The sequence below is a fragment of the Ictidomys tridecemlineatus genome, chromosome 3 (assembly GCF_052094955.1).
Source record: "Ictidomys tridecemlineatus isolate mIctTri1 chromosome 3, mIctTri1.hap1, whole genome shotgun sequence".
Taxonomy (NCBI): Eukaryota; Metazoa; Chordata; class Mammalia; order Rodentia; family Sciuridae; genus Ictidomys; species Ictidomys tridecemlineatus.
Window position 1 is genome coordinate 95,159,054 of NC_135479.1, and position 27,031 is coordinate 95,186,084.

Here is a 27,031-nt window from a genome sequence, read left to right on the forward strand (position 1 = left end):
CATTCACAATAGCTAAACTGTGGAACCAACCTGGATGCCCTTCAGTAGATGAATGGATAAAAAAAATGTGGTATATATACACAGTGGAGCATTATTCAGCATTAAAAAGAGAATAAAATCATGGCATTTGCAGATAAATGAATGGAGTTGGAGAATCTTATGCTAAGTGAAGTTAGCCAATCCCCAAAAACCAAATGCCAAATGTTTTCTCTGATATGAGGATGCTGATTCATAATGGGGATGGGGGAGGGAGCATGGGAAGAATGGAGGAGCTTTAGATAGGGCAAAGGGGAGGGAGTGGGAGAGAGGGGCAGATGATAGGAAAGACGGTGGAATGAGATGGACATCATTACCCAAGTACATGTATGAAGACATGAATGGTGTGACTCTACTTTGTGTACAACCAGAAACATAAAAAATCATGCTTTATATGTGTAATATGAATTGAAATGCTTTCTGCTATCATACTTAACAAATTAGAATAAATAAATAAATAAATAAATAAATAAATAATAAATAAAATGTTGTTAGATACTGCAAACTGCCATCTAGAGGTGGCTGTGTTAATCTGCCCTCCTCCTTGGCATGTGAGAGCCCCACCTTGGCCAGCAGCTGGTGTACACCACACAAGAAGCTACCACTGTTGGTGTGAATACCAGTGATTCAGTGAACACTGGATAAGATAAACAGGCCTCGGAAAACAAGACGTTGCGAAGGCCTGTGCAGAGGTGTCCTGTGAATCGAATCCCTATACCCTTCAATGCAAGAAACAGCAAAATTGAAGAGAACTAAATTCCACGACAGAGGGTTTGCAGCCATGGAGTCTTCCTGTATACGAGGCACCGTTGTGAAAATGCTACAGACATCTATCAGCTTCCTTCAAGCATCCCTATGGAGAAGGTGTTTTTAAACCCCATTTTACAGGTGAGAAAACCAAGGCTCAGGCCCTTGGGAGGTCAACCTCCCAAGGTCACCCAGCTGAAAGGGATAAAGCTCAGATTTGAAGCTAGTAAGTTTGGGTCCAGAGTTAGGAGTCCTGGACCAATTGTGCATTCTGTCTCTGTGCTCCTAATGATGAACTTATCACAGGTTTAAATAACTACTCCGTGCCAAGATGGGCAGAGGGAGGATTGGCACACAGGCATGCCTGGTTCAAAGCTTGCATTCACACCATATTATGCTTCTCTGTAGGCGCTGTTTCACTGTGCCCATTTCACAGACAAGAAGGACTGTAGAATGAGGCACCTGAGGGGCTAAGCAGGGGTCCTCCTTGCTGGCCGGCAGTTCCCCAGGAGGCTGTGTTACACCTCAGCATGCTGCTTAGCTGGAATGTTCATGACACTTAGTCACAGGCATGTCATTGTGGAGCACACAGGGCCAGTTTGCCTTCTCCCATCTGCATGAGCTCAAATTGTCCAATGTGGACAAAGTGGAAGGCAGGATCAAGTTCTTCTAGTTTCAAATGCCAGGAAAGCCCATTTAAAAAGAGTAACACAGCCAGGAGCACACCTGTAATCCTAGCAGCTTGGGAGGCTGAGGCAGGAGGATTGCGAGTTCAAAGCCAGCCTCAGCAACTCAGCAAGACCCTGTCTCTAAATAAAGATATAAAAAGGCTGGGGATGTGGTTCAGTGGTTAGGTGCCCCTGAGTTAAATTGCCAAAACCAAAAGAAAAAAAAAAAGAAAAAAAAAAAGAGTAACAGGCCATGAGAATGAGCAGGGGTCTGCCCTCTGCAGAGACTCGCGCCCCTAGAACTTGGCAGCAAACCATCTTTATCTCAGTGAGCAAGTCTCTAAAAACAGGTTCAGGGCTGAGTCTCCACTCGGCAGCAGCAGCAAAGTCTGTTACTGTCACTTTTGCAATAAACCTGCTGCTTCAGAGAAGAGCCTTCAGGGAGCCGCCAGCCGCGCCTCTCTGCCCACAGCCCTGCCTGACTCCAAGGTGAGGTGCCCTCCTGGCTCAGCCTGTATGTATGGCCATTAAAACCTCGCTCTCTAGCCACAGCTTCCTCACCTAAAAGATGGGACCACCAGTAACGCTGCCTCACTGGACCATCACAGGAGTGAGGGATGAAGAAGGGAGCAGGCAAGAGGACAGGGAGAAGTGCAGGGCAGGACCAGAACGAAGGAGCATGGAGGGGGTCTTCTGATGAGGGCAACTTCCTGCTTGAAAAAGCGCTCATGGATATAAGTGGGGGACCCAATCAGGGGACCCCATGAGACAGACACTTCCGAACTTGTGCTCCTAAGCAATAGAAAAACTAAAACAGATGAGTGGACACAGCGTGGGGGCACCAGTGAACATCAGTGAGGAGGGCGTGGCCAGGGAGAGGTGAGGAAAGGAGCAAGTTCCAGAGACCACGAAAAGAACAGGCCCAAACTCCCACTGGACTCACACTCCTGAGAAGTCTGTTACTGTCACTTTTGCAATAAATCCACTGCTTGCTTGCCATCTCTGTTGGGAGTCAACCCGGCTCCAAAGACTAACTTCCCCATCCCCTAAGAAGAGCCGTCCAATGGTGAGCCCTGCTGGCTCATATGATCCTTACCCACCAATCAGAGCTCTGCTGGCTCACATGATCCTTACCCACCAATCAGAGCTCTGCTGGCTCACATGATCCTTACCCACCAATCAGAGCCCTGCTGGCTCACCTGATCCTACCCACCAATCAGACTAGCCCTGCTGGCTCACCTGATCCTTACCCTCCAATCAAAAAGCACCCCATGCCAACTGTCAAACCACCCCTGGCTCTAAATATGCAGAGCTGGTCTTCAATAAATGAGCATTTGCTCCAACAACAAGCCTTGTTCGTTTTTTCAATCTCTGTGTCCTCCTCTTTGTTAATGGGAGTGCCCAGTGGCGCCCGCCTCACCCTCCTACTGTGAAGACCAAGCATGTTCTGAGTACCTCTGCCTAAAGTCCAAGGACAAAGCACAGATAACTAAAATCCACATAAACAGATCCTTCCTTTTCATGCTCCAGGGTGCTTTGGTTTGGATATGAGGTGTCTCTGGAAAGCTCCTGTGGCAATTCAGGAATGTTCAGAGGTGAAATGTTTAGATTATGAGCTCTGTGATGTTGCTGTTATGGTTTAGATATGAGGTGTCCAGCAAAAGCTCTCATATGAGACAATGCAAGAAGGGTTAGAGGTGAAATGGTTGGGTTGTGAGCCTTAACCTGGTCAGTGCATTAATCCCCTGAGAGGACTAACTAAGTGGTGACTGTAGGCAGGCGGGGTATGGCTGGAGGAGGTGGGTCACTACCTTCCTTTGGGGTGTATTTTTCCTCTGGTGAGGAGTGCTCTCTCTGCTTGCTCTCTGAGCTGTTTTCTTACACCATGCCCTTCTGCCTTGATGTTCTGCCTCACCCAGGGCTCAGAGCAATGGCGTCGGCCAACCATGGACTGAACCTCTGAAGCCACGAGTCAGAACCAGCCTTTCCCTGCCCTCCGCTTGGCTCTGGTTGGGTATTCTGCCGAAGTGATGAAAGGCCAACTATCACAGTGCCTCCTTCCTTTGGTTTTGATGAATCAGGGGAAACATAGCATCCCTCTCTGGATCTGGAGCTGAGAATTCCCACTCCCAGCCTGTGCCTCTGCATACTCTGGAGGGCAGAGTGTGTGCAGACCCTGTGCTTCTGAGCCTGGCAGCCCCGGTTACTATGCATCACATCTGCCATGACCACCCAAAACAACTCACCACCAGACCACGCCTTCCCACTGTCAGCCTGAGGCACAAGGCAGTGTGCGCCGTGGGTCAGTGGGCTTGGAGGGTTGATTTGATTCAGCTCTTAAACATTGGAGGTTTTTGCTTTTGTTTTGTCTTTCTGCAGTTCTGGGGCTGGAACCTGGGTCTTGTGCATGCTAGGCAAATGCCCTATGACTGAGCTACTGTCTCTGGTGCTGAGAGTTCTCTTCGTACGCCATGGATGCCAGTGAAATGTTCCTTTAAGTGTTTCTCTGCACTATACAGTAAAACATGACAGCCTGGGAGAATATGCAAATTTGACCATTATGCTGTTCAGTTTTAAGGGCAATTAAATATTAACTGTGAGCTCCGCACATTGCATTGCAGATCTTTATAAAACGTAAAATTCTTTGCTATGGCTAAAGCTTATTTAGCATCAGGGCTTTGCTGTAATTCCCTTTTATTAAAACTAGGTTTCAATTACACATCATAATCCTACATGGTACAAAGCTTCATTGGAAAAGGCTTCATTCTTTGTTTCTGTTCCTGTTAAATCCATTAGCATTGTCCCTGCTTAGGGGGCAGCAGACGGTGCCTCGGACTCTCCCCAGGAGAAGGTGTTTGTAGTTCAGGATGACAGTGTTGCCTCAGAGACAGGTCTCCAATTAGATGGCCAGACCCCTCAGCCTCAGCTGGTCATGATCGGGTCTGCATGAGCCATGACAACGCTTTGGAAAATACAGTATAATAATAGTAATTCACTCAAACTGTCTGCTGGAAATTACATGGATCCAAGAAAGGTGCTTTTGCAGCTGAATTTGGGAAATTTTGTGCCTAAATTTTGTCTGAATTGTTGGTGTCTGTGAACATTAGTTTTGTTTTCTATGCTTTCATCTTTGGTTGAAAAGCTTAAGGACAAAACCTGTAAATAATGGTAAACTTAAAACCAGACAATCTGGGCATGGTGGCGCACACCTGTAATCCTAGTGGCTCAGGAGGCTGGGGCAGGAGGATCACAAGTTTGAGGCCAGCCTCAGCAACTTAGTGAGACCCTGAAGCAGGGCTGGAAGTGAAGAGACAGTGGGAGATTCACATGGCACTCTTTGGGTCATCTGTGGCCACCTCTTGCTCCCTTATCACCGTCTCTCAGTCAGAGCCTCTGTCCATTCCTGTTCCCACATGCCAGGCCCTATTGCCCAACTCAAACCTCCAAGTCTCTTTGAGCACTATCCCCTCACCCTTCCCGCAATCCATCTTAAAGTCCTATTTGCCCCTACTTCCTATTCTTCCTACCTTTCCTGTCCTTCATGTAGCAGCCCAAGATGCCTCTCTTCTCACCTGTCACCACAAAATGGCCCCAAGTAGTCTCTACTCTTCCAACTGCCTCCATTCCTTCATTCGCAGTGGCCTCAACTCTGTGGCCACCTTCACCTTCAGACTGACCTTTCAATCATGTCCTTCTCTGCTCAGATCCTTTGGGAAAAGTTAAACCCCATAGCTATAGTTCTTTTATGAGCTGCAATTTACTTTTCTGAGAATACATTCCATTAATTTTCTGTCTATTCTCCAAATTTCAGCCAAACCACTCCTTCCCTCTAATCACACCCAAATCACCCAATTCTGCTTCCTCCTCCTAGCAAATCTTCTCTGCTCCACAGATTCCTCTCAATCCTTCAACCCCAGGATTTAAAATGACCTTTTCTAAATACAAAGGTAAACTCTTCTGATACCCCTAACTGCTGCCCTGACTGTGCCGCCATCTGGGGCTCAGACTGGCCACACAATCGGGTGTCGCTCGACCTCCAGGCATGGCAGAAAGAGCTTGGAACCCCTTCTAGGAAACCAAAGAAGAGATTAAGTATTGGAATTATAACCCAGGACTGCATTTAACACAGATGAGGTGGCCGGGAGGAGCTAGAGAGAGGAGGACCCACCAAGAAGCTGTTGAGTCTACCTGAGAGAGAAGTTCTGAGAGCTGGGGGAGGCAGCAGGGCACCTGGATGTAGGGTGCCCAGTCTGCTCCTGTGTGACCCCAAGAGCAAGTGCAGCTCTGCACCACAGGGGCTAAGCCTATCTCAATCTGCATCCCAAGAGAGCAGGAGTAGAGATGCTACCTTGACAGCCAAGGAGGTGCATGGCGCAGACCTCCCCTCAAGAAAGAACCAGCTGTCCTGCTGGAGGAGGAGCACTAAGCTGACAGACTTTGCAGGACGCGCTCACTGGTGGAGCAGCGCCTCCGCCTCCTGGGAACCCAGGCAGTGCCCAGCGGGCAGAGCCCTGGCACTCCTGCTGCTGTAACAGGCAGTGTCGCTGCAAAGGTCATCGTGGGGTTGGACGGGACCTTGTCAGACCCACCTTGCAGTCCAGGCTTTCCCTGTCTTTAATTCCCACCTTTCATCCTTAGTCTCCTAGAAACTTTACTAATTTTGTCTTAGTGTCTTCTCCCAGAGAACCAAGATTACAGCCCAGTTAGCAGCAACCTGGGTCTGGACCTGGGGCTGGCGATGCAGGGATTGGCGGCTCAGTGAGGCCCAGGTTCCAGGGGACAGGTGGCCCCAGTTCCCAGCAGCACGCAATAGGCAGGCCCCTGGTTCCCAGCCACTCAGCTTCTTCCTCAGCAGGATGCAAGTGAGAATGTAAGTAAGAGAGGACCAGGGGATTTCCATGAGGTAGTCAGAACAGGGCCCTCCCAGAGCTGCCCACAGAAAATGCTCTAGAAATATTCACTAAAATGATAGCACAGAAGTGTTGTTTCAGAAGTCCTTTCAGTTATAAAATAGAAGAAATGCTCACATGCTCAAAGAATTTTCCATAGTATTTAATAAGGCTGATGAAGATTAATTGGGGGGGGCCTTTGAAACTCACCCTGCAATTTGTCCCTCATCTCTGGACCTGGTCCCCGTGTGGCACCTTTTCCCCATGCAAGTCATCCCTCCTGTCTCCTGCTGGGTTTGTTTCTTCCCATTTGACATTTCCACCCACCATTGTGCCCATCCCTCTCCCCGCCATCAGTCCTGCTAGAGATCTCCTTCATGATGGGGGTAGGTCTGTCTTCTCCAGCAGTGCTCCTGACAAGCCTGCCCTCCTCACACAACTGTAAACCCCAGAGATGGTGTCACTTTGAAACCAGGCAGAACAGAAAAGGAAAGAATGTAAGTTTCAAACCAAGCCAAAGGCAGCTGAGCCTCTGCAAACCATCATTAATGGTGAAATAGGAGGGACAGCGTCCCCTTTTGTCCCAAGGCTGAGTAGGTCCGAAATATAAGGCTTAGTAAATGCCCACTTAAATGAGTGTTTTCAGCTCTGGATGCATGGTCAGCCCTCAAATTATATCTTTATATCCTCAATCTATCTGTGAACCACAAAGACCAGAATGTTTACTAAGACAACCTAAGTCACCTAACAGGGAAACATGTGGGAAAGTGTTTGACAATTATTTTAGGTATGAAAGTGACGTAAGTCCATTTTATATAATAAAGTCCTGGTCTATACTGCATCTATAAACCAGTGGGAAATCATAATTAGAGACAGATGGTAAATGTGACATTCTTTCTTTTCACTATTTAGTGCATATAATATTTCTTATAAAATAGCGCTGAATGTTTTCCTGCCACCCCACAGTACTAGGTAAGCTCAGAAAAATAAAACCTCTTTTTACACCTATGAAACCAACTTCAAATAAAATAGCCAACTTCAGAAGGAAGGCAAAGTGTTTTGTAATGTGCTTGAACACAAGAAATGCTTTTAAGTATCTTAATGCACATGCATATCTATATGCATTAATGCACTTGTAACATGTACAAAAAAATGTTACTAAATCTTCAGCCATCTACCCACTCAATTTGAAACCATGATCAAGATATTTACACTCAAAGGCAAGATTCCGACATTGCATAAGAAATACTATGAGGTGTGCTTATGATATTGGAAATGAATAGTACCTAAAGCAGAAATCAGTTATGCACAGAGCAAGATACATGTGTAATATGAATGGCTGCACAGGTTCTCCAGGGCTCCAAACACAGCAGCTTCTCCAGGAGCCACCCTATAGCTGGACACGCACCTTCTGTGAACCTCTTAGTGATTGTGAATTGAATGTGCTTGAGAAAAATCAGCATTAAGAGTCATGCGGTTTTTCAAAATACACAGTTCTCTACAAACACACAGCTCTGGATGTGGTACAACATGAGCTCTTGCACAATTAAAAGGAAAAGGAGTTTACACACTGACTTTTAAAAATACTCAGTTTTATTGCCACAACTCACTGAAGTTTGCAATCCTCCTCAATTCAAAGCAAATTAAAATCAATAGTTTTATAATCAATACCATGAAGCAAAAGTAATGATTAGCCAATATAAAATAATTAGCCTATTTACTGCCTCACTTTAAATATAGCAAAGGAGTGCTAGACAACATCCATATTAACCTAATCTGCTCCACTTAGAAATTAGTATTTACGATGCTTGCATTTTCAAATATCAACACCCCTATACATTTAGAAAAATCACTTGTGAAAATCTATTTCATTTAATTTCTTAGAAAACTGCTCATTCAACCTACTTTGTGGACTCTGTCTCACCACATTGTTTTCTCATCTTTGCAACAATTAATAATCATTGATCTCAACAGGCAAGAGCACAATGCAAGGCAAGATCATTGCTGCATCTCAGGACAAGAAGGCGAGTTTCTGTCACACAGGTGAGCAGCACTTGAGCCTAGTCACTTCTCCGGAGCACACAGCACATTGCAGTCACAACAGGCACACATGGCACTTAGAAACACACATACACATTCTTCCAAAGAAGTCTTTTAAATAAAGCAGTGCAAGCATCTTTGCACATTAAGCATTTGAAATAGCAATTAAGTCTGAATCTTCCATCAGTCATCTCCAGCTAGAAGCGCAAGTCTCAAGGATGTAAATCTCTCCAAGACCAGGGAGGCTGAGTGCGCTATTAATTGCTAAGTAATTTCTTAATTCTAGAATCTAGCACCTAACACTGGCAAGTAAGTCCTGTGATTTATGAGCCTGCACTCTCAAGCTGCTCTGTGGGACTTCAGTAAACACATGTGCATCCTGACACAGTGTGGATGTGGTTCCCACAAGCCGGGGGACACAGCTGGCTTCAGCTTCAGCAGATCTGCCCCATCTACCTACATTTAATCATCTAGAATACCTACATTACAGCTTATGTCCCCTGGGGTGACTCTGAAGCAGAGCCATGTCTCTTCCCCTGGGTGATCACTGAGTTTTAAGAAGGCAGGTGTTATGGGGCAGAGATTTTCTGGCAGCAGGAAGGCAACTCTTTTCTCCAAATTCACAAAATCAGTCACCACCACCACCCCCTCCCATCGCCTCCAAATCATCATCATATTTTTAAGAAAGAAAGATTTTTTAAAATAGGTGTCTAAAACATAGCATTTGCATTAATTTAAAATAATGTGGTTTTCCTGTACTTGCTGCTGACATGTAAGACATTTACAGATCAGATTAGAAAACCTGGTGTACAGGAAAAGTATTGCTTTCAATGAGATTTCGTTAATGAATCTGTGCACATGTATGTGTACATAAACAATACATATTTACACACATGCTGACATGATCAAGGACGCATGCCACACGCACCTGACCAGTAATCACCCCCGCTGCCCTGTAATCTCGCCTTGACATTTTTTTTTATTTGCAGGCACGCTATTCAAAAGACTGATTTTTAAAAAATAATCATCAGCTGCATAAAACGCATACTGAGGTGGCATGTTTAAAGAAGCAAATACGTTACCAGACGCATTTTGAAGTTTCTGGAACACCTGCAGGTAACAGGAGAGGAGAATCAAAAGCTGCCACACGTCGTCCTCTGAATCACCGAGCTGGATGTGACTGTGGGGGAATGCCAGGCGAGGGAGAGGCTGGGAACCTCTGAGTCGAGCTCACTCCAGGAATCAGAAAGCCTCGAAGACGGGAGAGGAAAAGACAGCCACCGACAGCGGGATGAGAAACTTCTGGCACCTGTCCAGCTCAGGAATGGATTCTCTGTAATTTGGAGACGCACAGTGATGGAAATGAGGAGAGGCTGGGATTTACCGGTGAATTTGCTCAGCCATGCAGAAATGGGCAGGTAGCAGTCTAGAGCTCGCTTCCAAACAGGCGTTCAGGAGCAGGACTGCATCAAAAATTAACAGAAATCCTTGTTTGAAAAAAATGGAAAGGCTCCTCCAGCCAGCTTCCCAGATGCCTTTCCAAACTTCAAATGGATCATTCTGTCAGCTATTTGTTGCCCATTTTATTAATCCCACTGCAGAGGTAAACTGGAAAATCTAATTCCTTTTATGTAGGACTCTAAATTTATTGCTCCTTTTTATAATGCACCTTAGACATATAAATACATGGATTTACTTACAGAGCTCTCGTTCTCATGTAAAACCACCACTGTTTGGTCCAGAAAAAAATGTGAAAAGGCTTGCACACGGCTCTTCAAGGAAGCAGAGGGGGAAAAAAATGTCTTAATACTCAAAGCTGAACTGAGTATTGATATTTAAGTGTAGAGTTTGAAGCAAGGAGAGTAAAAAGGGAGAGCCGTGAGTCATCAGGTGGCACTAAGAGAAGTGGTGTCATACAAGCGCTGAGCAGGCAGAAGGGGGCTCGGTCATTAAATATATACATAATTAAGGATAGGATGAAAGAGCTCTAGCAAATTAAGCTCCCCAGACAATAGCTCTGTTGAGACTTGCAAATAGGCTCATGATATCCATGTGAGCTTCACCTTTCCTGAAGAACTTCAAACCACAGAGAGCAGGAGGGTGTGCATCGTGCCTGCAGTCTGTTCAGTGTAATGAGAAGGACAGTGTCACCGTGAGGAACACTGGACTATCACAAGTGTGTGGCTTCACCACCACGCGGCCTTGCAAATGCCCTCTGGCCTGAACCCAGCAGCAAGTGTGCAGTCTTTGGCAGGCAGGAGGGGAGCCCTCTCATCTGCTTCGCCACAGATCACCTGTGGGAGGCTGGGGCTAAAATGCTTGGGCGGAACCTGGGAGTGATTCTCTCCAAGGCCACGTTTACCTACAGTAAATCAGAAGTGGAATTAATGAGGACTAATTAAGCTGTTTATTAGTTTAACTCCTGAGGTCAAGGGCAGCGCAGTGTCTGTGTTTATTGACAGGGAGTTGATGGCCAGACTGCTGGAGAAAGCCAGGTCACCTCCAGGCCCGATCGATATGCATATCGCCTATCGCCTATCACCCGAGGCCCCGCCAGGTTTCGTGTTCCAGCACCTGGGCCTCCTAGTCCAGGCTCCTCTTGCTTCCCCCTGCATTTGCTTCTCCCCTTCACTCAGGAGGTATCTACTGACTGAGTTAGACACTGATGCTGTGGAGGGCACAGTGCCAGGGTCTGGTAGTGCCACAGTAGGCTCCCGGAGCAGAAGCAGAACCTCTCTCGGGAATGCCCACACCCGCTGCCAGCCCACGCTGCGTGCTTGGAAGCCATGTGGTGCCTGGGCAAGCAGAGTTTGCACATGTGCACTGGAAAAGTTCTAGTACTGACCAACTCCTCTTCCTGACCCTGCAGGGGCAGCTGCAAAGCAAGACACTGCCACCAAGCCCTGAGGCCATCAAGGGATGAGCAAAGCCCCTGCCCCGCCTTCAGAGTCCAGCCACTCAGCAGCTCAGTCTAGCTCAGGAAAGGCCGTGCTTCACCGGTTTGACCCAGAACCTGGGTCTGTGAGGTGCTGAGTGGGTTTGGAAGACAATGCTAAAGGCAGAGGAAAGTCAGGCCCCTGGGCTTGTTCTCTGAAGCTCTTTGGGCCTCAGTTTTCTGTGGAGTGAGAAGGCAGGGCAGGTCGAAGTCTATGATTACTCTGCCAAACACACAGGAACACCTTCTCCCGCAAAGCTAAGTACCTGGAAGCCATGTGGTGCCTGGGCAAGCAGAGTTTGCACATGTGCGCAACCACGGTGATCAAAATAGCCAACAAGAACAGCTGAGAGGAAATGCTTATGTGGGACTCATGGTTTCAGAGGGTCAGTCCATGGTCCGCCCACTCCTTTGTCTGGGCTCATGTGAGGCAGCACATCATGGGGAAGGTGTGGTGGAGGACAGCGGCTCAGCTCATGGGAATCAGGAAGCAGAGAGATAGGGTCCATAGAAACATGGACCCTTCCAGGGCAGCCCCCAGTGGCCCCCTCCTCCAGCTACACCCCACCTTCCTATAGTTAGCACCCAATCAATCCACTCCAACACCTCACATCCAAGCCACAAGGTACATGACCCCTGTGCAAGGGCAAACCTGAATGCAGAATCCCTAACCTCTGACCCCTTATTAATTAAAGTCACCTATCTGCCAATCAAACCCTGTGGAGATGAGCCTCCCGCCCGGACACCAATCCCAGGGCTTCAACAACTGCCTCGGCCCCAGACCCCACAGGAGCCTCAGATGGGGACCTCAAGAGATGTCAAATGGGCGTGGGTTGTGGTGGTCACAAGAACACTCTCCCAGGCCCTACTCCTCAGTCTCTGGTGGTGAAGAGACACCCCAGGTCACTCCTCAGGGAAGCGGGGGAGGGTGTGGCCAGGCAGTCCTGGGGTGGCCAGTGCACCTCCACTCCACCTCAGCACAGGCCAGTCTGTGTCCTGCAAGCTCACCCACCTTCACCCTCACAGAAAGAACCCACTCTTGATGGTGAGTTGAAGACAGAGCTCAGGCAACCAAGTATTATAATGATCCTACTTAAAAACAAACGTTTTCTCCTTCCTTTCATTCTCTGTTAAGAGCACCAGAAAAACCTGACCTTGAAGTACAAAGTCATAAGGAAAAGCAGAAATATTCAGATGTTCCATGCATAGATACTGGAGACAGAGCATAGTTGGAAGGTAGGATTCCCTGTTTATTTAATTATTTCCTCAAAATTTCCTCATACTGTTTCCTCTTCTATAGAAAAACAAACAAACAAACAAAAACCTACTTTATCAGGTTATTTTGAGAGATAAAACCTGAAAAATGCCTGGCACATTGCAAGTCCTCAAGACAGTGACTCATGATGAGAGTCTACTTGCCTTGAAGGCCCTCACTTGCCCACACACCCCTTGCTGACAGGGACTGGTCACATTTGTATCCCTTGTACCCAGCATGCCACAGGTCTCCACAGATGCTCCCGAGTTCTCACTGAGCAGCTGCTCCTATCACATTCTGGACTAGGTGGCAAGGACTCAGCAGGAACTAAACAAGGGTGACTCCTGTCCCCACGAGGGTCACACTCCAGTGCCTTAGTAACTAAACAAGGCAGATGAGCTCTCTCGTTCGTTAGCAACGATCTCGTTAGATTTGTGTTCATGACAACCCTGACGAGGTCAAGGACACTGTGAGAAAGCCTGGGCCTGCTCTGGGTAATCACCTGCAGACACAGGGATGGGCTGAGGACCTGCCTCACTGAGTAGCAGGCCACTCCCCAGGGGGCATCCCCAGAGACTAACAGGCTGCTCAGGCAGACCTGGCCCTGTCCACATATTCCCTGTCACCCGCCAGCAAATGCTCTGGCTTCTGGCCTTCTTTTCCACGTTCAAGCTGTCTGAAATGCAATAACGCTTTTTAAAGAGCAATTGGGATTTTAATTAAAGTTCCAGGGACCCAGCCAAGAATATTTTTCTAAAAGAGAAGCAATATCTGTTTTTGGAGACAGAACATTTCATAACAGAGATCTCATGTACTGTGACAAGTGACAACCAGTGGCACAAGCTGTGCCCTCCCAGAGTATGTGTGCACAAGTGAATGTGCAAGTGCATGTGCACATTCATGGATGTGTGTGTGCATGTGGGGGTGCATATGTGTACATGTGCCAGTAAATGTGCATGTGTGTATATTAATATATGTGCCTTTGAGCACAAATGAGCCCATGTGTACATGTAGTGAGCACGTATGTGCATATGTGTACATGTGCAAGTATATATGCATGTGTGTGCACATCTGTGTGCACATACTCCTGTGTTTAATGCTCTTCCCACACAGTGAGAACAGAGACAGGACAAAAACAGACTCCGCTCCCTTAAACCATCAGGTACCAGAGGCAGACAGCTAATGGAACAGCGCAGTCTCTTCAGGTAGGAGATTGCCTTTGTTCTCCCCATCCAGCCCTTTGATTTAAAAGGCTTTCACCATGAGACTCCCAGCGAGCAGCCTTGATCAGAGTTGCTGGTCGGCAGATCCACACTCACAATCTGGGACCCTGCAGCTCCACGCCACACATGCGCAAGGTAAGTGGGCTTAAAGTCAAATGCAGCCCTAGTCTCGCAGCTGGCAGTTTGGCAAGATCAGTCTACCTGCGAGTTCTGTTTTTTGTAAATTCATGCTAGCTGCTTGGCCGATCCCTTATAAGTTGAGGGCAATTGAAAGTGAGCTCCTGAGTCAGCCGGTCCATCCATGAATCCAGGGGACACACCTGCGTCAGCCATGTGCACACCCCACAGATGGATAGGGCATATCAACATCCACACTGGCCCATCTACACCTTCAGGGGTATAGACAGGACATGCCCATAGCCAGGTCAGCCCATCTGGGAGCCCTTGATGCTGGAAGGTGGAGGCATCAGAGAGAGACCTGTTCAGAGCTGACAGTACACCTCAGGCAGAAGGGCTGAAGCTGGAGCCCTATGCTTGTCCATTGCAGAGATTGTGGGCTTCTGTGGGGCCAGCAATCACAGCTGATTCCCCAGCACTGCTGGTAAGGGCAGAGGTTGCCAATGTACCCTGAAGCCTCAACCAGGGTATTCTGGCCACTACCAAGTCAAAGCCTGGGAACCAAGAGCAGGCAGTGGTGTTCAGTCCCATCCCAGTTCTCTGATATCATGATGTCATTTCTCTGGACCCAAAGGGCAAAGGATAAGGAAGTAATCCTATGAGACAGTGTAGACGTCTCACTCTAAACCATTATTCATATTCAGGAAAATGGATCTAATACACCCTCCCACCACAAACCATCAACAACCAGCCAAATTATTGCCAGCCTGGCTTTTTATGCCAATTCTAGCTGGTGATGGTGGATATTAAAATCACAAGATAACATGATGCACAACATGTGTGTGGGGTAGATGAGAACAATGTGCTAACACCACCCACAGGACCACCCAGCATGGAGGGTGAGCCTCCAGGAGCCAGCCAATCACCAATTCAGTTGAAAAGGAACGTCTATGGGACTTGCTGATTCTCAGCTGGTACAGAGGGAGGGGGCTTCCGTAGCATGGCTCCTGTGCCCTCTGTGTCGGGACGAGCACGAAATTGGGGTGCCATTTGTCACCCGACACCACAGCCTTAGCCTTAGATCTCCCATAAGCGTAGACAGGCCCAGATTGGGGAGGAGTGGTGTTCTCTCTGCTGCATGGAGCTGCTGTAAAAAACCACTGTGTACCAACTTCAATGTCAAGTGGAAATGGCAACCAAGGTGTTGCGGCCACCCTTCCCAAGCTCAGCCCCAACAAACACTGTGGCTTCACCAACACGCCATTTTAGCAAAAGGGGAAATGGTCTGGAAGACTCCAAGAGGAGTCTGCGTGGAGGAGAGAAGAAAACACCATCCATGCCTGGAAGCCAGCCAGATGGGGTGCTGTCCTTCCATTACTCTCTGGACTCTGTAAGAGCTGTGCAGGTGGACTCTCAGAGTCCTTGCTCAACTAAGCCAAAACCTCTAGAGCAGTCACACTGGCTCAACGGGAATTCCTCCAGTAGGCAATGGTCCAAGTCCATTAACCTCTCTGAGCACAGAAATCAATTGGGGAGGTTGAGGTATTAACTAGCAAACAAACAATGCCAGCCAAGAGCTGGCATGACCTTGAGCGTGACCATCACTCAGGGGTTATTTTGGTACACAAAGAACCGCCTTTGTGAAAAACCATCTTTTCTACAGGTGGTAGGTAGCTCATTAAGAGCAGGACTAAGTCTAATCTGTAGGTTCCATATAGCACTCTGATCAATCCCACATCATTAACACTGTGTTGGTGCCATCAGAAAATTCCAAGATGAAATAAACACACTGTGTTCAGAGGCATGTCATTCAAATTGCTTAACCAAAGGTCTGAGCAAAATTAACTAAGTTCACAGCTATGAAGACATTGTTTCCCTTCAGGGAAAAGATGATTCACAGAACCAGAACTGACAGAAAGCTTGGCTAAGGACAGAGGTGGCCCATGAGCCCACCCTGCCTCTTGTCTAGACCCCAACTCTTCATATCACCACTGCCGTCAAGAAATATCTGGGTTCACAGAAATATATATTTGTTTCTTTGTTTGGTTTGTTTTCTTTATTTGTCCACACCCCAGAAAACAAGTGCTGGCTCCGTTCAGGCCACCATGCCCAGCTCACAAACATCCTCGCTGCAACCCCTGGCTATGTGCACACCAGCTGCAAAGTTGCACACCCAAGATTGGTGGGAGAACTCTACAGACTTCAGAAACAACCCCTGGGTGCTTCTTCAGGGAGTTCTGGAGTCTGGGTTATGGGACCAGGCACTTAAGAAGCCAGACCCCAAATGGACCTGTCCCCTTGGTTCCTCGGACCCTTCACTCCATGGGGAAAAGCATGAGTATAGATTGTCCTCTAAGACAGGGGCCAGTGTAGGGCCGGCGCCAGTGGCCCAGGCTCAGCAGGTACTACTGGATCACTTCCAGCTAAATTCTCTTTTATGATTCTTTTGATGGTAGAACTGAGTGACCGATGACCCCTGCCCTTGGTCCCACTTGTCCACCACCTTGTGTGTTAAGGCCTTTATGTTTGCAACTTTTCACATCATAAACTGTGTCCTTACTGCCAAGTAGAATTATTTTCACAAGGACACTTGTAAGTTTCCCCACCTCCAATTCAGCCTTTCTCATTGAATGAGGAGACAAGCTTTGTTTGGTTTGTTTTTTTAGCGGCAAGCAGACAGTGAGGGGAGCTAGCCAAACTTGTCAGGCCCTTATGCCGCTGCACAGCCCCCTCCCTCTTCCTGCACCCGCTCTCTGGAGGTAAGTTCTGCCTCCAGTGCTATGCACATGTTCACCTATCTCTATGGTTAGATGGTCTCCACTCACTTGTTCAATTTTCTTTGACCTGGAATACTTTGTACGACTTTCAGCAAAACAAATTTCCTTTTATTTTCAAATTCCTGCAGTTCATTCTCTATGAAGTGCTCCACATTAACTGCATTGAGTCCAGTCACAGACCAGTGCAGAGGCTACTACTCCACGTCCATAGGGAAGTGGAAGAGAGAGAAGAGGCATAGAAGACTGCTTCTATGACCAAGCCAAACTGCCTGCTGCATGTGTCTCCAGGGTGCAGTTTCTCACATGTATACAACCATAGGAATCTGCTGGGACCCTGTTAAAATCTCTTCTGAGTAGGCCTGAGAATTAGCATTCTGTAAGTCTCTGGTGGGGCTAATTTTATGGTTGGTGGTCACACTTTGGGTACAAAGTGCCTACAGAGCTGTGTCACAATTTTTTCTGAGTCTTGGTTCAGATTTAGCAGATGAAGAGTGACATGGCTGACTAGAATGCCTGCCAGGGGCACAGGAGGACACCAATGTGGATTAATGATTTCATGATTCATTGATTCATTCAACAAATATTCATCAAGCATCCACTCTGTGTCAGGCACTGTGGACAGAGCAAACACAGAGGCCTTGGCACCCCCCTGGATCTTGAGTTCTACAGGACGGAGACGATGGTAGGTCAGCACCATGTAGGTGAGCAGGCAGCTCAGGAGGGCAGTGTTGGGGGGCTAGGGCACTACAATCTTCCTGCAGCTGGGTTGAGCTGGAAACCGGGAACATCCGGGACCTGTGAACATTGAGGAACCCTGAGTCAGGAAGGTCCAGGTGCCACAGACCTGGCCCACTCTTTATCTCACAAAGCTATTTTTTGTCACTCTGCAAGCCCTGGGGGATGCCATCAATACAAAGGTAAGCAAGACAGATGTGTGCCACCTCCGAGAAACCTCCAAACAGCCCTGGAGACCCTTGTGACCCATTCCTTGTGACAGAAGGGGCAAAACCGCAGACTTTGCAGTCACCCGGTGAAATGACCCTCTGAAATTTTAGTGGGCAGCTCTTAATACCTGCCCATTATTAGAAGGCTTTCTAATAATTCCTCCTGGCAACACAACACTGACGGAGTTCATACACCCTCTGTGCATTGAAGATTGATCTGCTACAATCTGCTTTATTTTTCCCTTTGGATTATAACTCCTTGAGTTCCGGGAACATAATCTTTTACAGCCGTTTGGCTTCTCAGGAGCACTCCATTCACACAATTCTTCAACAGGTATTTTCTTGAGTGCCAAACAAATAAATAGGTAGGTCAATTATTTGATAGATGTGTTATTTTAAAAAGAAAGGACCAGAGCAAGGTAGGGAGAAGAGTGTGGGGGAAGCGAGGATGCTGCTGTACTAGGGAGGCCAGGACCTCTACAGAGAAGGCCTCCTTGGGGGGAGAGGATACTGGGCAGAGGAACAGCACATGTGGAAGTCCTGGGTGCTCCAAGTGCTTGGGGAACCTCAAGGGGCCAAGATGGCCAGTCCTCCACTTTACAGAACAGGAAATTTCTATGGCAAACTCAAGTGTATCAATTAATCAAATTATCGAAGCTATTTACATCAATTGCAATGCCAGTGTGTCAGAACAGGAGGACTCTCCACCCACAGTGACCCAGGGACCAGGTTCCTTCCAGGTGGCGTCCACCCTTGTCAGCAAGTATCCTCCTGGCACCCTGACAGGAGAGATGAGAGAGGAGGTCTCCTTGCAGCTTATACTGCGCCAGTACTGGAGATGGCATAAGTCACTCCTGCTCGTTCCAACAGGCTGCAGTCCAGTCCCTTGGCCACCACCTACCACAGGTGCCTGGCAGTGTCATCCAGTGGGAAGTTCTCGATCACATACCACGTGAGTCAGGGAATGGTTCCCAAGGGAGGGATGGGCTGGCTGCCAAGTAAAAGCTATGAAAATAGTACCATAAAATAAACACGAGAGACCAGAATTAAGTTTTCAGAGCGGGGACAGTGACATTTCAGGCCGACAGGAGGGGCACAGCTTCTAACAAAGGAAGGAACCGCGCTTGTTTATTTATAGAGGTACAGATCAAAAACAATCAATAGGAGCTTCTTTGTGAAAAACAGGTTAGGTGTGGGGGTGGGCAGGCTGTTTGGTTCTTCACAGGTGGCGCCCATGTCTGGGGCTGTGCTGACATTGTGATAGAGCCAGGTGGGAAGCCACATGAACCAGGTTCTCAAACCAGCAGAGTTGCTGCTAAGAGTTCCCGATACCAGACTTCCCCGCCTAATGGCTTCAACATCATTTTAGTTCATGCACAGTTCACGGATGACTTCCTGCAGGAAACCAAGGAACAGGGAGGTGAGACGAAGCTGGCCACTCACTGTCCATCTAGGCAGGGCTTCCTTCCTGTGTGACCCACATGCATGACTATGATCAGGTGATGCCATCTTAATAATAGCTGGCACCAAGCACAGTGACAACATGAAGGAGAGAATACCTAGTTGTCCGCTGACAGCCCAGACACATGCACTGGTGAAACACTTTCATCTCACCGAGAAGGGCAGTGGATAAGGAGTGACAGCACTATGTGGAATCCCTCGCCAGCTGTGTGAGCCGAGGGCATCCACGTCCACACCCCTGCGCTCACCTGCCCCCCTGGTTCCCAGGGTCTCACTGACCACCAAATTGTGTCACTGCCACCCCTCCCAGCACCAAGGCTGCCATGGGGCCATACAGAGGTTATATGGGCAAAGACAAAATTGAGATATCATCATTGCTCCAAAATTGAGTTATAAACAACGGGGAAAATAAAGTGTGAGGGAAGAAAGAAATAGGAGCCAATGAAATTGGATCACTCTATGGAAAGTCTTTTTAGATATCAAAAATGGTCCAGTTAAAACTTTAAAAAGCAATGTACGTGATGCTAGAGAAAGGTCAGGGTGCTGATGGTCAGCAGTGGGCAAGGTCTCTGGCTTGAAAACTTTCCTTCATCTCTACCAAGCCAAGAAGCCTTTTTTTTTTAAAAAAAAAAAAAAAAGTATGATTTTAAATTTCTTAGGATGTGGCTAACATTATACAAAGTCAAATGAACTCATCCATACAGACATCTACAATACCAATATCATGGACAAATATGAGTTGAGGTTTGGGACAAATGAAAGTGTCCCCAGTGTTTCCCTTTGGAGGTCAGATGAGACCCGGAGAATCGCCAAGCTTATCAGGTGTGCGTGGTGGAGGCGGTTGACAGTAACGTGAGATGCGTGGCATGAGGTACACCCCACACCAAGTCCTCCTTTCTCGGAATCCACCAAGCTAGTTTCCTGCCCCCCTGATTTGCCAGCTAATTTGATCACGTGCAGCCTGTGACATTTCCTGTGCTGTCAATCTCTATCAAAATGTCATTCCTATGCCAATGTACTTTCTTCATCTCACCTCCCTAACACTTAGAGTAAAACCACACATGGCACTTTTTAAACTTCTTTGAAAGCACATTTGCACACAGTAGGTGGTGAATCTGGTGTATCTGTTGGTGCCTTCCAGGCACTCAGAACCTGTACTGTTGGATTAGGCCCACCAGGGCAGAAGAGAGTCTGGCCTCTGCAACTGGAGGAACTGGGCCTCCACTGGAGTACTGAGGTGACCTGTTGTGCCACCTACATGCCGGGAAGCTTTGAAAAGAAGGAAAGGCAGGAGGAGGACATGAAAGAGTGGCCTGGGGAGACCAGTGAACTGCAAAGCACGTCACAACCAGACTCACAAACTCCACCTGCCAAAGAGCTGGCCAGTACCTCTGTGAGTTTTTCATCCAGATAAATACCAAAAGCATTTAAAAGATTAAAATCAGATGGTCAGTGGGAGAACACTTAATGCTACCATCCTAATTTTTAAAAATCAACCATTTATAGTAAACTAGGCCTTTTAAATGCAAATATATTATGTTCAGAATAATAAATATATGAGGTACCTTTTGATTAAAAAATAAATTTATCTATAATCACCTTATAATCGATTCCTATTTTTTCAAGATACATAGGTAACTCCTAGAACTTTCTATTACTGAATTAATGTAAGCCATGTCTTGTTTTCTCAAAAGAAATAGTAAATTTCCCAAAGACAAAAAAGGCCACATATGAGTCTCACTAATATACATTAAATGTACAAGTGGATCCCTGCTTCCCTTCTATATGGATATCTCTGAACTTGATAGGAATCCTGAATTTAAAGTGAAGAGTAAGTCAGGATGGCCATGTTGCTTCCCTGTTGATTTCTGCAGGGAAATCAATTTCTGTAGCTGCAATCATGTGATGAGGCTAGGCCACCACACACACCCTTCCAGGAGCAACTGCTGAGAGTTGTTCAGCAAACACCTGCCTCTGCATTAGTCAGCTTTTCATTACTCTAACAAAATGCCTGAGGAAGTCTACTCTATAGAGAAAGGTTTATACTGGCTCATAGTTCTAGAGGTGCAGATCTAGGAGCCCCATCTTGTGATGGCCTTCTTGCTAGCAGAGTCCCAAAGGGAGCACACATGTGTGTCTGTGTCTGGTCTCTCTCCTTGTGCTTATAAAGCTACCAGGATTCAGTCATAGGGACTGCACCCTGATGACCTTGTCTAAGCCAATTGCTTCCCAAAGACCCACCTCTAAGCCCCACAGTCAGGGTAAGTCTCTGTCCACTCAATCTCATCTACACAAGACTTGGGACTAGACTCCTGCATGAAATTGGGAAGGACAAGGAGTATTCAAACCATACACACTCCTCTTATATTTCTTAGAAAACCCATGAAGATAAGAAAGAGAACAGATAATAACACCTGAGAGACTGAATCTTGAAGAGGGCGGGTCCCAGGTCAACTGTATTTGTGTTTCTGAAGAGCTCGTTCTGAAAGTGACACTCCTGAGGAATTTGGGAACATAATTTCTATCTTTGCAACTCTTGTGATATTGAGATATATGTCAAATAATCAAGGTGGATTTCAAACTATATTCAAAAGAAGTGTAATTAGGACACATAGCACAAATTGCAAGATTGCAAATTCAAATTTTTTAAAGTTTAATTCAGATTTTTAAAAATAATAATGCTTGTCACTTGCTGTTTTCTAGATCCTGTGTTAGAAATTTTATAAACATACAATTATAAAATTAAAAAAAAACTTTCCCAAGATAAGTGTCATTTCCACTCCAAAGACCATGCCCTTCCACTGTGCCATTTGTGCCTTGTGATGATGATAATGATGATGGTGATGGTGATGGTGATGATAATGGTGATGATGATGATGATGATGATGGTAATGGTGATGGTGATAATGGTGACGGTGATGGTGATGGTGATGGTGATGGTGATGGTAGTGATGGTGATGGTGATGGTGGTGATGGTGATGGAGAAGGTGATGGAGATGGTGATGATGATGATGATGAGTTATTAAGTTCAAATGCCTCAAACAATAGCACCATTAATTATAATTTTGAACACCAAATACATACAGAACTGTTGCTTATGCATGATATTTTCATTTTAATTATTAAAAAATAATAAACTCTATCAGCCTTTGGTGATGAAAGTGAAACTTTCATTTGTATTAAGCCATGGTGAATGTTAAGGGAGAGGAAGTAGGCTCAAATACTTATCCATAGTTCCTTGAAAAAAATAAGAAAAAACAGAACATGTGGACAAGGTGGGGAGGGAGTATGGTAGGGGTGGTCAATGTATCATGGAACTTTGTTTTCTTGTGATTTGTCTCATGAAACCATCTGAGCATAGAAATAAGTGATGTCATTATCAAGTAAGCACCGCGTTGTTGTTCAATCAGGGTACCTGCTGGAGGATCTGAGGCGTATCCACAGAGCTTCCTTCCACTGAACTGCTGCTGGAGAGGCTGAAGCCAAGGGAGCCAAGCCCAGTCCCCACACCTGACCTGAGGTGAGTATGTTTGCCCAGGCACATCCCAGGTAACTTCTTCAGAGAATGACAAGACTCCCTCAGTTTTCCCACGCCGCCCCTGGAGCTCAGGCATGCTTATAAACCAAGATTCCTTCTTGGAATCCATTTCCCTTCACAGCTCCAGGGTCTACTGAAGGTCTCCTGTGGGGGGAGGCTGCTCATCCCTCAAGATGCACAAGTGCAGGTGCAGACATGAGATGGAGATGCAGGTCTCAGACACCTGCAGATCACTCCACAGGGAAAACCGCCTCCTGGGGAACACGTCTTCCTTGGTGAAGGGTGATGTCAAATCTAGGACAGTGCCAAGGCCTAGATATTTCCTAATTTACATTAGAAGTAGCTTTTTACCCTTGAGGACATTAGAAAGATAAATGTCTTGGGTCATTTTCTCATAACTCAAGTTCCTCTAAAACTGTGCACCCAGATATTATGGAAAGCTCAAACATTCAGCTGGGAGGGATAAATCTTACCCCAATAGGGAAGATGTAAGAAGCTGCACATCCTGTACTGGTTTTGCTTCTGTTAGAAGGTTTTAACCTATCAGAGCAATTCTTATAATACAAAATCTAGAGAAAGGAAAAAGACATGGGGCTGGCCAGAAGAAGAACTGGGGGTTGGTGTGAAACACTAGCCTTGCAGGAGGAGGGCATGGTGTGTGGGCAGGCAGAGAGTGGGGCAGAGCTGAGGGGCTGGGAATGAGGGGCTCAGAGTGATCCACCAACCCAACCTCCTGGGTCAGCTCCCGGGGCTGTAAGGCCTTGGGCAAGTGGCTTGACCACCTTTGCTTCTATTTCTTCAGCTGCTCAGGGGAGTAAGTCCTACCACCTGCCTTGCCAATCTCTCAGGGCATTGTGCTATTAATGCAGCAGGGTCCCTTCCCACTGGCCCCTCGATGCAGCAGCCCTCACAGAAAGCTCTTGTCTATTTGCCAGTCTTGCCCTGCTTCCTTGTGCCCTTAGAAGGCAGCAACTGCTCTCCATTCACTCCCACTTCCAGAACCTTCAAGGACCATGGAGGACCCTGGAGGTTCACTCTGAACTAGTGGATCAGCAGAACAAGGCCACCAGAGGGGTTCTCACCCATGCACAGCCACCTCCTTGGGTGCACTCATTAAAATCACAAGAAGGAGAAAAGGCTGAATTCAGCCCCACAAGGCCTGGAAGTTATTTTTGTGAAATTGAAAAAAAAAAGAAACACTTAAAATTAAAAATACATACTCTGCCTCAAGAAAAAAAAAATAAGGATAAAGAAAAAAGAGTGGCAGAGGACATGGAGGATCACCATCTTGTGCAAGTTTTAAAGCCAAATCTGGTCTTTCCTACACACACTACAAGAAAAAAATAATTTCTTCAATAACCCTTATTTTTCAAAAAATTGCTAGTTAACTTCATGAGAGGGTTAGGGCCAAGTTGGTGAGTACCCTGCAGAGTTTGGATAAGGACTTGATGAGCATCACTGTGTTGGGGAGCTAAGGCTCTGCAGAACTGGGGTCTCGTCCCTGTTCTGCTGCTCCCTCCAAGAATGTTTCCCAAAATGTGGTGCCACTCAGGCCTAAGTGCAGTCTCAAATATTTTGAAAGTTCGTGCCAAAGTTTTAGAAATATATCTTTTATTTAACTTTGTAGTTTTAAACCCTTCAGGCAGATATGATGTAATAAACATGATCAGTATGTATAAAGCCTATTTTATAAACAGGAGTTGGTTTATCTCCTGAGTGATATGTTGTTTGGGGTGGTAGCAGGTGGAGAGTTTTAAGCAATATTTTATCTGAATGCCAATGGGTGGCTAACTTGGCGGGCTCGCTTTGTTTAAAGCTAAACCTAGAAAGAGGAAAACAAAAACTCTTATTCACCTCCTGGGAACTAATTAGTGTGGAACTCACATGCTGAAAGAGTTTTTTCCCAGCACCCTGTGCGCTTCATTTAAAACATAATTTACCTTTCACTCCACTTTGCCAGACAGTTCTAAAAATGCACCAGCTTGTGGTTGTTGTAAAATAGTGTGGTTTCATATCTTCTGAACTTGGCCTTCAGATTTAGTTTGCAACAACTTCAGGCCAATGTTGTTGTAAGGAAGGGAGAAAACAGCTACTTTCTCTTGGCCGCTGCTTTTCCTTCCAAAGAACAAGAGGCAGACTTCAGGCTTTCTTACAGGTGTGCCATTGTTGGGAATAGGCTCTACAGATTGCTCCTGTCCTGTGAATTAATTTCTGTCTGTATCAAACAGCACCAGATAACAAAGGAGCAACAAACTCCTGAATCTCAGCTTTGATCCACTGAAATGGCCTTGACAGAGTCCAGGGCACCTTGAAGATATCCTTATTATTAAAGATGGCCTGATCTTTAAAATCTAGCAGTAGTGAGGGCAGCAAGCTGAAGGAAATTGCAAGTTGCCTTGAGTCTATTGATGTAAACTTCATGTGAGTCGCATATTATGTAATTTGCAAATAAGATTAACAATTCATTTGGTTTGCTCCCCAGAAATTCCTAACTGGCTCACTTCTGAGGTGTGAAGCTTCAGACATATAAATAGCCCATGAGACAACTCTTGCGGGTGATTCATTCAATTCCTGGCACCTGGTGTTAAGAAGCAAAAGCACATTTGGCGACTCCCAAAGTCCAGTGAATACCCAGCCTTACTTCGCAGGAGCATAACTGAAGGAGAAAGCACTTTTACTTTCCTAATTCATGATCAAGACCGACATTGCTCCCCTTGGGTATGTGACTCCCTTTCTGTTGCTTCTAAAATCTGTGGCTTCAAATGTGCAGCTCCGTCACCTGGCAAGGGAACATTTCAAATATGAATTTGGCTCTCCCAGGTGCTAAGCCCCCGAGCATTTCCTATTCTGCATTTTTCAAAGGGAATACTTGGGCGATGCCTGGCGTCTCCATGTTGGATCTCACAGTCTCCTGTATTGCCAGAAACATGGCTGGAAATAATTAAGATCCTCCAAACCATTTTTCCGTGTACTCAGACTTCTGCCACTCAAACTTTTAATTATAAACTGACATCTAATAAAGCAGAATGTCAGAGGGCTACTGCAACCGCACGTACTTGCAGTTTTGTTGCGGAGCTGCTGTATCAAAACCCTGTCCATCATTTTTAATTAAATAAAAGGCAAGCCCTCCCAGAGCAAGGCTCACGGTGAAGGTCAGCTCTTCCGAGAGCAGCTGTGTGAACGGTTCTAAAATTAGTCATTTCTGAGCTGTGTTTTACAGCTTTGATGTGTCTTCTGCAGCCCTCGTCAGGATGAGAAAATGAATTTCTCCAGAACAGCCCAGTGGTTTCTTGTTCAGTCCATTTCACCGGTCCCATAGCTGACTCAAACTCTGGTTCCTGGGCACATTGGGTGCAGGGAGATGCCTTTGGATTCAAAGGCACCACTTGAGAAGAGTGTTTGCTTTAATACAGACAGTGTTGACAGACGAAAGACATGTAATAGACCATCTGCCTCTCGCCCAGGGGATGTATAATCTAAACAAGACAAACAAGAACACAGAGAACAACTTGGACTGACAGGCAACAGCTAGCTTCAGATTCCAGACTCCCTGCCAAATTGTGATCACAAAGAGGACAGCAAGGTGGGACTTCTCTAACTCCTCTGTCAGCGCCATCAAACCCCCTTCACCCCCAAACCCCAAACCAAACCAAGAAAAGGGCTGACCCACTTCCTGGCCCAAGCTCCTGCCCTGGTATCGAGGAAGCAAAGGGAGGGAGGAGAGCCGGGGACAGCGCAGAGGAGTTCAGCAGCAGAAGAGAAGAAAGGAGCGTGGCCTGGCGTTACCATTAAGGAGACCTCGTTAACATTAACAGGGAAACATGAACACGAATTTGAGTTTCCCTGAAAACACAGGAACCCACACGTAGCCACAGATCAATAGTCGTTCTCCAAGCAGCATTTGCCTTCTCACCCTTTGTCGGCGATACTGTGAAGAGCAGTGACTCAACCCTGGTCTCTGATTTCCTCATGGCTGTGTGGTGCTGGAAGCTGCCTGTACAAATGTACAGGTCGAGATACCCCAGTTGCTATGGTAACGCTGGCCATAGGTGGCTATGGGTAAAGGTGCGTGGCTGTAACAGCCTGAAACTTGGATTCAGGCACCAACTCCCGTGGGTAGAGAATTCTGGGCATAAGAAGATGACCTCGATGTCTCACAAGTTTCTCTACATCCTTCAGACTGCCTGCTTTGCTAATATTTTCTCACAAATAACCTGATGACAAAACCTATATAATAAACATGCCAAGCCTCATCAGAGTCAAGCCCCATCAGAGCTTGGATACCCATCTGGACCCAGATTTTTCTCTATGTGTGTCTGTTTATCTTTTATTCATCCCCTCATTGCCCCTCTGGTTTCTGAATTAACAGCTGTGCTGGTCACGGCATGAAACTCTGACATT

At 46.6% G+C, this 27,031-nt stretch overlaps 1 protein-coding gene across 1 annotated transcript in view; it reads right to left on the bottom strand.

Annotated features, from left to right (window-relative positions):
- The window catches only part of LOC101961715 (schwannomin-interacting protein 1), a 549,493-nt gene extending 539,742 nt beyond the window's left edge, over window positions 1–9,751 (bottom strand). Inside the window, exon 1 of the mRNA XM_078043492.1 lies at window positions 9,463–9,751. Within this exon, the coding sequence (XP_077899618.1) occupies window positions 9,463–9,471 (9 nt within the window). The 5' untranslated portion in view covers window positions 9,472–9,751. The remainder of the gene's footprint in view (window positions 1–9,462) is intronic.
- Between the last annotated feature and the right edge of the window lie 17,280 nt (window positions 9,752–27,031).